General features: G+C 39.8%; 2 protein-coding genes across 2 annotated transcripts in view; both read right to left on the bottom strand.

Moving 5' to 3' along the window:
* LOC134823481 (phosphatidylinositol 3,4,5-trisphosphate 3-phosphatase and dual-specificity protein phosphatase PTEN-like) overlaps positions 1-12,136 on the bottom strand; it is a 57,730-nt gene that overhangs the window by 37,129 nt on the left and 8,465 nt on the right. The gene's annotated exons all lie outside the window — the stretch shown is intronic.
* LOC134823468 (nuclear pore complex protein Nup153-like) lies at positions 3,001-11,085 on the bottom strand. The gene is made up of 11 exons (XM_063834938.1): positions 10,949-11,085; positions 10,671-10,793; positions 10,218-10,367; positions 8,616-9,795; positions 8,269-8,453; positions 8,000-8,096; positions 7,393-7,473; positions 6,778-7,110; positions 5,771-6,591; positions 5,346-5,571; positions 3,001-4,819 (listed from the first exon to the last, which is right to left on the bottom strand). Exons 1-11 carry the CDS (start codon positions 11,057-11,059, stop codon positions 4,128-4,130), a joined length of 3,999 nt encoding a protein of 1,332 aa, XP_063691008.1. The 5' UTR covers positions 11,060-11,085; the 3' UTR covers positions 3,001-4,127.

Here is a 12,136-nt window from a genome sequence, read left to right as displayed (position 1 = left end):
TTTACCTAATCACGTGATAAGGTGCCCCCGTTAACTACCCCGTTAAACATTATGGGAATTGTTAAGGGTGCCCAATTAAGGTGTCGTGTCACGGTGTCACATAATCACCCAGTCAATATTGTTAACGAGATACAGAAAATGCTTGATAACTTCGTCATTTCTAATCTGTTTTGCCTCATGTTTTCAGATCATATGCAACATTTGATAATCTACCGTCTCTGAAAAAATTAGGCGTTCAGCATGTTCAGAGAAAACAATATAGGTGTTTTAATATTGAATGGGCGTGGTCTAAAATATTCGAATTTTCAAATTTTGACGACGGAATCCTCGAACCAGTAAGTACAGTATGCCATCTGCAAAGCAACAGCTCTCAAATATAAAACACGGCGGAGCTATTAAGGCCAACATATGGGTACTGACTTTTGGCCCACCCTGTATATATATCGTCTCGCTTTATACATAGTATTAGTAAGATAGGCAGGAGCGATTACAATTTTTCGTACGTGGCATTTCTATTGCCAGATTATAACGAAACACCTCGATCTCTACTTGTTTGTTTGTTTATAGAACCCGTCCCCAATCTCGTATCAGAAAATGACTAAACTCAGGTCTGAGTGTGAATACGGGTGGTACCTACAAGTGTGATCATTAAGCATTAGACATTAGAGTTCTGTAAAACTGCAGTTACAATTGTGCTAGAGTATTTTTAGTATATACGATTGGTATCAAATATATATCCCTACATGCTTCCAAAATTTTTAATCTCCAACTTTCTGCATAATGTACTGGAATGTTTTGAAGAAAAAAAGAAAGTGATATATAAATAAAATCAACGATTTAATGTTAGGAAGGACAAAATTAATTACGTGGTTTCTTAAGTCAGCTTTAAAGTCGGAAAATCAAAGTATGTAGCGTCGATACCAAACCGATTATTGAGAGATGATAGCTAAATAGTTGGTTCATGGGATAAAGATTACCTGAGGACCCCAGGCTATTATGTTCATTAAAGATTTGGCGGAATGACAGGCTGAGCGCGGCCCAGTAAGATAAAGAGTCCTCCGGTCCTGACTTCGATAAGAGCTTGCGTCATTTAGCATTTAGACATTGTCATACACAATACACATCCTTTTTCAAGATGCCGAGAAATTGCACTCTCCGTTTTTTGTCGAACTCCAAAAACTGAATTATGAATTAATATGTGTGTGTGATGTGTTTTCTTTTGAACATACGTGTAACGTGACATTTGGAATTTTATATTCGATTTAGCCGCTATATAATTATAGGTACGTTTCACCACTGACAGTGACACTGGCAACTTATAGTGAATTTTAGAAAATTGACCATGGAATATATAAAATATATAAGGAATGTTATGTTAAACAGTAAATATGTTGTAGGTTTACAACCTACCAGGACGCGCGCCGAGTTGGACTCGTCGAATATGGAACAGATATTTTACGAGTATCACCCGTTAATAAATATGCTGTCTATGTAAACAGTTTTCCGCACAGTCTCCCCAGTCCTTTTCCCGATTGGGACGGACCCAATTATTCTCTCTGTCGCTTTATTTTCAATCGAATTATAGGTTTTAATTTTTGTCATACGTTGTATGACCCGCCGCGCACGAAGTGCGCGGCTCCCCCTGTAGCGTCGAAGACGCTACACTATAGTGAAGCGACCCGTGGGGTCACCCACGTGATACAACTAGGCCACAGTCAGGTTGTAGCGCGATGAGTTACAGTGCCGCGCCGCGCACTCAATGAGGCTTCTCACAATGAGGCTAGATCGGCGAGATGCGCTACTGTTGACTGTGCCGCGCCGAGCTGCCATGAATTGACATCGTCAATTAAACAGTCAGGCAACAGTTAAGTTGATCAGGCGATATGCAATTCTACCGATTAAAAGTCTTGAGGTCACGATCATCATGTTCATGATCGTGATTCGTGATGCCATGATAATGATATTTATTATATATAATTTATTTATATATTTTATCCGCGGCTGAGTATTTTTTTCTGAAATGTAAAATATTACGTGACATTGTATCACGTTGTGACCACCACGTTGTAGAGTAATTCTACGATACAGGGGGAGCCGCGCACTCGTGCGCGCGGGTCATACAACAGATGAAAAATTTCACCCCGAAGGGGGGGTTTTTACGATACGGGGGGAGCCGCGCACTCGTGCGGGCGGGTCATAAACGTAGAAAAACGTACATATTTTTAAATTTTTCCGGGCCCTTTATATTATTTATTTTGTTTTTTATAAAACCCCCAAAACCCGTCCCCAATCTCGTATCGGAAAATGACTAAACTCAGTCTGGTGTGATAGGGGTGGAAACCTATGGCTCATTGGTTAGATTTAGCTCAGTCTTAGTCAAATCCGTCTTTTTAAAACTTCAATGAAATTCTCGTTAAAAACTATATTACGATTTTAAATTTTTTAATAACTGCGCTTTCCAAAACAAAATCAGAATAGCTCCTGTCCCTTCATAGAATTAAAATTTCAAAAAAAATTCCTAACCCCAAATATTTTTTTCGCTCGTGATTGATCGATTAAATCATTATATTTATTTTTATTTTACTATTAGTTAAACAAGCGGCATATAACCAGGGGTATATATTTATACGTACCTTAGAGTAGTGAAAATAATTTCAGTCGGTTGAGGTGCTAGGCCGGATGTCAACCAAAAATTTTAAGTTTCCAGGAAAAAGTTTCATTTCGGGTAATATCGAATTTTTAACATGCTTCAGATCCAAGGTGCTCGTAAAATGGGATAAGGATCGCCAAAAAATGATAACATAGTTTGTGAACGACCCCTTACTGGAGAATGGGTTTCCCTTTTCGTACCGGCTGGACGCATCGCAAATGTAATACGATAAGGTCCTTCGTGAGGAAGACATCAACGTTGCACGTTGTTCCGCGATACATCAAAATGACCGTATTTTCCCAAGTCAAACTTTTTACCAACTTAACTTTTATTTTATAAGTGACACGAGGTTTTGAGAATTAAAATTCTTTATTTCAAAGCGTCATCGACAATAAAGCAGGTAACGATCACATCTTGAACTGCGAAAATAAGTCAATCTAATGACTCGGCAAGGAAACCCAGTGATCTTTCAGCAACTCTGTTTGAAATCTCAAAATTTACCCATTTACTGCACGAACAAAACATATGACATCATTCTGTAGGGCATTACCATATATAAGGGCATCATATGACAGTCAAGCAAATCAGTGTACTGACTTAGCAAGTTTAATTCTACTAATAGTTTATGTTTTCAAATACACGGAAATTACAAACTCTAACGAAGAGTTGGTTTAACAGCGATTACAGTTTTGAGCTAAGTTTTAAGTAAAAACAGTTTGCCGTTACATATCTAAGCTGCCTTAATAATCGTACCCATAAAAATGAAACTATTTAGCAATTGGTAGTTCAAACAGTGCGCCATACGTTTCGTGCAAATAAAAACCGGGACAGAGCTTGATATCAAAAATCACATACAAAAGATAAATTTATCTGAGAGCTCAATTATTTAGATTTTTGGAGCAACTACCCTTTAAAATACAAATATTTACAATCACCGTGCCCTGAAAAGACATCAAATCTTTCATCTCAGTCGAGCGGACACAACAAACTACAGCTATCAACTTTCAACATCTAGCAGATGTAAATAAATAATCCAGACTCGTCGTCAAGCCGACAGTGAGACACACATAACGTTGGTATCACGTTATCACATCTTCTTAGCAACAGAACAACTCAATGTCCGACCAGATCGACAATCATAGCACAATCAACACATAACAGAATCAGAGTTCAGACAATCACCAGAGAAGCAGAAGAACTATAAAAAACATCCCACGGGCAGATCTCGTATCAAAATTCTTGGATAAAATGAATAAATAAAATTAAATCTAAAATCAAGAGGAAGAATAAGCAATGGTGCGAGTCAAACAGCGGTAATAACTTATCAATTCTCAACTGGAGCAGCAGCTTCACACTTATATTTTCCTCTGCAGATCTTTCGGTTATCTTTTCAATATCAGCGATTTACCCAGCAACTGGCTCAATAAATCTTCTCACGAAGAGTGCAAACTTTTCAAAAACCTAACTCCCCTGATTTTCATCGTTTAGTTCTCCTCACGGCCTTCTTGATTCTTCTGCCAGTAGTTGAACTGGTAACTGGGTTAAACATGTTATTATTGTTCTGAGTTGGAGTGGATTGTGGATTGCCGAACTGAAAGGCCGCATTAGGAGGGGCGGCTGTACCGGCTCCGAAGTTGAAGGAAGGAGCCGGAATAGCTGCAGTGTTGCCGAATGAAGGAGGGGCAGGGCTATTGGCGCCCCCAAATGAAGGTGCTGGGGCAGGAGTGCTAGTGTTTCCACCGCCTCCAAACGAGAAGGGTTTGCTGTTAGTTGCAGCGGGCGCTGCACCACCACCAAAGTTGAAGCTAGGGGCGGGAGTTGGTGTGGAATTTCCTCCAAATTTAAAGCCAGTAGACGCTGGTTGAGAAGGAGCCGGAGCGGGGAAGCTAAAGCCGGTACTAGCAGGTTTAGCTGGTCCACCAAAGTTGAAACTGGGCGTGTTGCTGGCGGGGGATTGACCGAAGGTAGAGTTGCTCTGACCACCAAAGTTAAAGGCAGGGGCAGCAGTAGAGGCGCTGTTGCTGCCAAAACCAGTGGCGCTGGTTGAGCCAAATGAAGGAGCTGGGGTTGTCCCAGCTCCAAATGCTGGTGTAGAGGATGAAGACCCGAATGCTGGAGCCGGCGTGGTTGTGGTACTAGCACCAAATGTAAAACCAGCGCTGCTTTGGTCTGAAAAGAAAAACGTTAGGGCATAGATATCAATCACACATGGGTAAATTTCCAGCTTTGGACCAGATTGTCTGGTATATTCCGGTTCAAAGTTCGGTATTCATCTGTCATCGCGCCATCAGCTACTATCGTGGCTCAATCCAGGAATGACAGCCATCAAGATTTGAAAAATGCGCAAAAAGGGCGCGCAAATTTTTTGGCGCGCGATATGAAAGCTGTTTCATTGATTGCTTTTCATTTTAAGAAATAAAAGGTTCAATGTGTTTCAAATGCTAACAATTTGTATTTTATGGGCCCGCGCACTTGGTATTACTGCTTTCCCGGTCCTTTATTTACGTCATAGTATGACACTTGGTCCTGATTTTCCGGATACACCAATGACATTGTCCAAGGGCTAGGCTACAACATGATCTTATCAGTTTATAGAAATCGTATCAACTGCAAAAGTTTGTTTCAATAAACAGTAGATGACGACAAGGTAGCTTGATGTGCAAATGAATAAAAAACACCACGTAAAAACACTTACTGTTATTATTAGCACCGAAACTGAAAGAAGGACCATTTGAAGCAGCAGCTGGTTTCTGACCAAAACTGAATCCTTTAGGGCTCTGACTAGAATTAGAAGCATCCATACCATCTCTAGAATTAGAGTTTTCTCCAGTGGGGGCAGGGGCTGCACCGAACTGGAAAGAGGGAGTTTCAGTCTTAGGGGCGGGAGTTCCTCCGAAGTTGAATGCCGGGGAAGAAGTTTTCTGAAAATAATTTCCGATTCAAATAATTGCTATAAGCAGATATACAGGTAGCTTAAACGAAATGACTTGCTGAATTCAATTTCAGTTTTAGATAAACTTCATGTAGTGGTCACGAACAGCGCGTACAGAACAAAATTATCAATAGTCCAAATAAATCAATGCAGTAAGAAGGGTTTAGGTTTTAACTGTATAAACTTACCGTAGCAGGTTTAGGACCACCAAAGTTGAAAGCAGGAGCAGCAGCAGTAGTGTTGGTAGTAGTACCCCCAAAGTTAAGTCCAGTAGAAGGGGTGGTACTTGAAGGGGCGGCACCCCCAAAACTAAATCCAGCAGCTGGTTTTGCTTCAGTAGGTCCAGTAGTTGGCGTATTTCCCCCGAAATTGAAAGCAGGAGCTTTGCTAGGAGTGGTAGTAGCTGTGCCAGTTCCTCCAAAATTAAAAGCAGGAGCTGCAGTGGTTTCTGTTTTATTCTCAGCCTTGTTTCCTCCAAAGTTGAATTTAGGAGCCGTGTCAGAAGTAAGGGAACCAAACGCTGGCTTCGTCGTTTCTTCTTTAACGGGTGCTCCGAAATTAAAAGCTGGTTTAGCTTCGACTGGTTTCACTTCCTCAGTTGTTTCCAAGGCTCGTTTACTACCGGTAGCAGCTCCGAAACTAAGAGCAGGTTTCTCTTCAGCTGGTTTATCAGGTTTATCCTCTATCTTCTTCACACCAAAACTGAAACCACCTTTAACATCACCACTGTCACCCTTGGCACCAAAACTGAATGTAGAGCTCGGTTTAATGTCCCCGAATCCAGCCTTGCTGTCGTTAAGGCCAGCAACACTACTCATACCAAATGAGAAGGAAGACTTTGCCGCTTCTGTCTTTTCTTCCTTTACTTCTTCCTTTATATCTTCTGGTTTAACTCCAGGTTTGAGAGTTTGACAAGCCTTGCATTTAAGATCAGTGTCGGTGTTGGTTAACATACACATGCCACAGCTCCAGCCTGATTGCTTGAATTTACCAAGCTGCTGGAACACGCCTGAAATGTTTGTAAATTATGTAACATTCACTTGATGACATTATCATATCAATAGAAGTAATCTTACTAAAAATAATTAGTTCGGGACATTTAAAGCACAAACTCTTATAGCTTATAAGATTATGATGACATTGGTTCTCCAAGATATCCATAAAAAACACAAAATGAATGGTAAATATAACAAACCAGTGGAAGAGGCGGGTTTATCAGCTGGTTTATCGGCTCCAGGTTTAGGTGTTTCACAAGCTGAACACTTGCCCACACTGCTATCATTCTGCAGCATACAAGTATCACATGTCCAGCCAGCCTTCTGGGACAACGCCAAAAGCGGGTTTAGTGCGGGTTTTTTAGTCTCAACAACGGCGGGTTTAGCAGTCTCACATGCCTGACACTTGGTTAAGTCAGCAGGGTTGGACAACATACAGGATCCACAACTCCACATGTCTGTTTTCTTGAACTTCAGCAGTGGGTTGTCCATTCCAGCTAGTTTGTTAGCTAGAGGTTTCTTTTCAGGAGCAGCTGCGTTAACATATGTTGGTTACACTTAATAGTACATTCTCTGGTTGTATTCTATGATAATGTAAAAGTGTGCGGGCCAACAGACAGCATTACTAAGTCTAAAGTAGTTTTGAATCATGATCACTTGTATACATTTTTCTTGTGTTACTTTCATTATTATTCAGCTTGTATTGGTGATCTCTGAATTTTAACTGATATGTGATATATGTAAGGAGAACTCAAAAGAATTTTAGCTGATATGTCATAGATTTGTAAGGAGAATTTTAAAGAATGCTGACTTACCAAAAGGTTTGGGTGTTTGGCACGCAGCACAGTTCTTATCTTCTTCTTTGTTATCTACCATACAAGTATCACATGACCAACCTGAAATACCACGTTAAGACATTATAAAAATGGCGGGAAAGAGAAATATATAAATGTTTAAAAAGTGAGCTGATCAAAAGTGTTTGTTACAGTTCCAATCTGATTTTAACCACTCTTTTAAGGGCAGCTAATGATACTGCATAGTTATTTGATCCTAGTGGTATTCGTGAGATATGCGAGGTTTCACAAGCAAGATATTTGTAATACCCGATTAGACTGAAGTGCACTAGCGGCTCAAATAATTACTTTACATGTACTAGTGTAATCAGTGAAGCGTATGGTAGGCTTTATCCGCTACATTACATGCATGAATACATGATACTCTAACTAACCCATCGGAAATATCAAATATCAAGATATCATGTAATACAAAGTACATAGCCCTTATTCTCAAATTCCAACACAGATATAATATAATTACCAGCCAATTACCCTTAATTACCAGCTAATTAACCATATACTTATTTAATGAAAAGAACACTGCCTATCTAGGAATTATGAGGTATGAAGTGAAGTTAACACTAACCCGGCTTTTGTGCGAATGAGAACTTCACTAAAGGAGAAGATTTCTTTTCTTCCTTCGATTCTTCTTTTATCTTGTTCATTCCAAATGTGAGGGGGTTCTGAGATAATAAGAGTTTAGTTTAATTAGTTAAAAGTACCATCTAAAATATATTAGTTTGTGGACGCAGTGAACCAAAAGTGGAAACAAGTTTAGCAGACTAAATAAACTAAAATAGCTAACTAGTTTTAAACATTGTTAAAGTTTAAAAAAAAGCAAATAAAATAGCTTACTAGTTTAGCCTGTTTGGGGGAGCAAGCAGGCTTCATGGGTGTGATAGGAGCACGTTTAATACCGATAGGAGAGTGCGTGGTGAAGAGTCCTGGTAGTTGAAGTGAGTGGTTGGGCGCCTCACAACCACTACAACGTGTCATAGCACTAGGGTTACTCAGCTTGCAGGGTACACAGCTCCAGCTACCTGGAGAATGTTGGGAATGTTACTGATCTGCATAAACAGGCGTTTCAACAACTTGCTCCGAGTTACAATAGTTAAGTAGTAAAGTAGATAAGTAGTTACGAAGATAAGTAGTTAAGTAGTAAAGTATCTAGATAAATAGCTGTAACTGAATTAAGGACCGACCTGGTGGCTGTTGAGTAGCGATCTTCACCTTCTCCTCATCCTTAACCTCTCCTCTATCACTCCGTAGGATATCTTCAACACTCATAGATTTAGCGGCGCTCTTAACCCCACCCACACTGCCCGGTGTTCCAAAACTGAACTCCGCGTTGTCTGCCAGGGAGGTGGAGCTGACGAGGGCGTTGGTAACTGAGATGGGAGCAGAGAAACTAAAACTACTGTCGGAACTAGATTCTTGATCCGGACTTAAACTTTTCTTCTTTATCAGAGGATTACTGAGAGGAGAGATGTTGCTTGTCAAGGTCGTTTTAATGGCGTCCTTCAAAGAAACGTGTTCTTTTTGGGCGGAGTGGGTCTGATTGACTATCTTGATGGGCTTGTGGTCTGTGTTATGCTCAATGACGATAGGTTTGAAGTCTAGTTTAGGTACAGAAACTGTTTCAAAATCAGGGACAATAAGTTCCTCTTCTTCCTCCTCCTTGATCCGTGAGTAGTGATTAGTTTTCTCCCTCTTTATCTTCCCACCTACAGATGCAGTATTAGAGATAATAGACGAGTTCATGTCAGGTTTGTCTAACTTCTCCAGAGGAGTAGAAGTAAGGCTCCTAATAGGAACTGTACGCTCTGATTTGTACGGTTGTAAATGTTGAGGAGTGGATGGGCGGGACAGGGAGAGAGGTGTGGAGGCACGCGAACAGGGACGGGAGGAGGGCGTGCTGGGTCGGGATGAAGGCAGGTGACCCAGAGGACGGGAGAGAGACTCCAGCTGTTCTAGAATCTTCTTGGCGGTGTTGCTGGTAACTCCAGGTCGGATACTGGTCCGAGAGATGGGCTTCACTTTTATAGGTTTCTTGTCATCCTTCACAGCAGTAGCACTGGTGTTGTTAGCTGTGCGATTGTGGAGCAGGGTTCGCTGTAGAGAGTTTCCTCCAAACGAAACACGTGATCTGTTAGTGAAGGGGGAGGAGTTAGGTCGAGTTAGGGACTTGTTGTGGATTGATATGGAGCTGAGATTGGGTGATTTACTGGGGGTATTGAAGGCAGCTACACTGAACGCGTATTTCTCTTTCACAGCTGGTCTGATAGAGCTCCATTTTATTTCTCCCAGAGTTTCCTCCAGTACGTTAGTCTTGTTTAGATTAGTCTGGTTTAGACTGGTGTTCACTTCAGTCACATCTAGAATCTGAGGGTAAATTTACCATTAAAGGGTAATAATATATAACAGGATATTTCATTTTGTACGTGCTAATCTAACCGGTATAATCTAACTGCGTATAATGCGATTACACTAGTAATTGCACGAGGCGCAGCCGAGTGCAATAACTGGTGTAATCGTATTGTAGCTTCTTTTGTTATAATCTATCGCTCAGTTGTATATAATTGAGCTATATTAAACGTTTCCCGTTTACTGATAATGGTTACCGATAACAAGATAAACCCCCAGTACCGTGAGAAACTTGCCCTTGTATAATGTATATTGTGTTGTATTTATATATCACAGCATCTTTCAGAAAATCAGTGCGATTAGTTTTGTAATCGCACTCACTCCTTGAAAAAAAAACCGACAAAATATATTAAACATTGTTAAAGATTGAACAAACTTACCGAGGGTGTACTGATCTTAGGTTTAACAGGAATTCTCTCAGTAGTGAAGGGGAGCGTTGGAGCTGATATCGCTTCAGTAATTACGGGGATTGAGAGGGATTTCAGGGTTTTCTTGAACTCTTCTGGTCCTTTCTCATCAGCTGCCTGGACCTGAATAGGAGATTATCACTTTGTGAACGATATAATCAATATTGAAACTTTTAAAATTCATACTAATGCTTTTCAAACAAAGTTATAACGAATTCTTCGTGTAGTGCATCCTGGGTATGATAAAATTTAACTTGAGTCTTCAGCAAGAGTTAAAAGATCAGAAGTGAATTGGTGAGGAATTAAAAGATCGGAAGTAGAATGGTGAAGAGTTAAAAGATAAGAAGTAGAATGGTGAGGAGTTGAAAGATTAGAAGTAGAATGGAGGAGTTAAAATATCAGAAATAGAATGGTGAGTCCAGTTACCTCAGCAATTGTCTGTTCTAAAGCATCAGTAACACTTGTTGTCTGAGGGGGTCTCAACACAAGATCCTTTAACCAGCCTGGTGTTACAGGGGTTATTAACTCCTTTACTCGAGCAAGTACACCCTGAAGAAGAAGCGAAGTTAGTTTTTTGTTACTTAGCCTAGTAAGCTGTAAGCTTAATTGTAACCTAAAACTCGTAAGGATAATAAACTAAACTTCAGTGCTTTTCTTAAATTTCTACATAACATACTGTTTAAAATAAGTACAAATATGTTTACCCGACTAGAAGATGGACGCTCATAAGGTTTTGATACGCTGTGTTTCTTTGTAACAGGCTTAACTTTTCCAGGACCAGGGCTTTTAGGGCGACCTTCTGGCTGGTCAACCATTACATTCAACTATACAGAGCTAGTCTGAGCAATTTAGAGAATTACAGATCAAAAACTTTTATAAACAGAAAGATCACAATTCAAAAAGGCCGACACAGCTCCGTAGAATTCCACTGAAAGATGGAATTTTGCCAAACCGAACCCTAATTCCACAAATCTGTGTTGGGAGTCTTAGAAGTTAGATTGTGTCCATAAAGGATATCAAGATCAGCTTTAGCTTGGTTAAGTATACAGTTCAACTACCCAAAAATAAACGCAATGTCTACCTTAAAAACGTAAGGAATATAAGGACAAAGAATGGAGGCGAATTTGAAACAGAATTCCGAAATACTAACTGTTGAAACAATGCTATTAAAAGCAGGTTATCTTGGAAGATGTAAAAACGAGCTTATTAGCTTATTAACTAACTGATTAGCTAATTAGAAAACTTATACTAGCTTATCAAATCATGGCCTAATTGGAAACACGACACATCATCTCTCACTTTTTGTAGGTAGTTAGACAACTCCACGATAATTGCTACTCTAATGCATCATTACAGGCCTTTCATTTCCAATTAAATCAAGTATTATATATACATCAATTAATGAGCTGCCTTAGCTTAGCTTTGGCAGCCGAGATCAATAAAATCATGAAAACTGATCTTCTAGAACTCTTAAAACTGTGTCAGTTACCCCAGTCCTTAACAAAAGAGTGCACTTCAGGCTTAGTTTAAATCCACAATCCACATCAATCTATCACTATAGCATCATAGCAAAATTTGGCTACAAAATACCTAAAACATTTCTCAAAACAATCTAATAATAATATTCAATCCAATTCCTTTAATTTTCCAGAGCTTAGTTCTTTAGCTTTATTGCTGATTTCCTTCAAGGTATCAAATTTGTGATCGTTCTTGAGTTTTCGAAATTTATCTTTACTATTATACCCAGTGTCACCAAGTCTTGCATCAACGTATTGCTCACTTGCTCCCAAGTCTTGCAGTCCCCATTTGTAATATTTCTTTCTCAACCTGTAATCAATGTTGTTTTTCTGCTGTTGCTTGTGGCCAGGGTTGACCTTACAAAGAACAAACTT

The sequence above is a fragment of the Bolinopsis microptera genome, chromosome 11 (genome assembly GCF_026151205.1).
Source record: "Bolinopsis microptera isolate Bmic1 chromosome 11, MBARI_Bmic_1.0, whole genome shotgun sequence".
NCBI classification, from domain to species: Eukaryota; Metazoa; Ctenophora; class Tentaculata; order Lobata; family Bolinopsidae; genus Bolinopsis; species Bolinopsis microptera.
The sequence above is the reverse complement of the archived record's forward strand: the minus strand, read 5'-3'. Positions and strand labels throughout refer to the sequence as shown.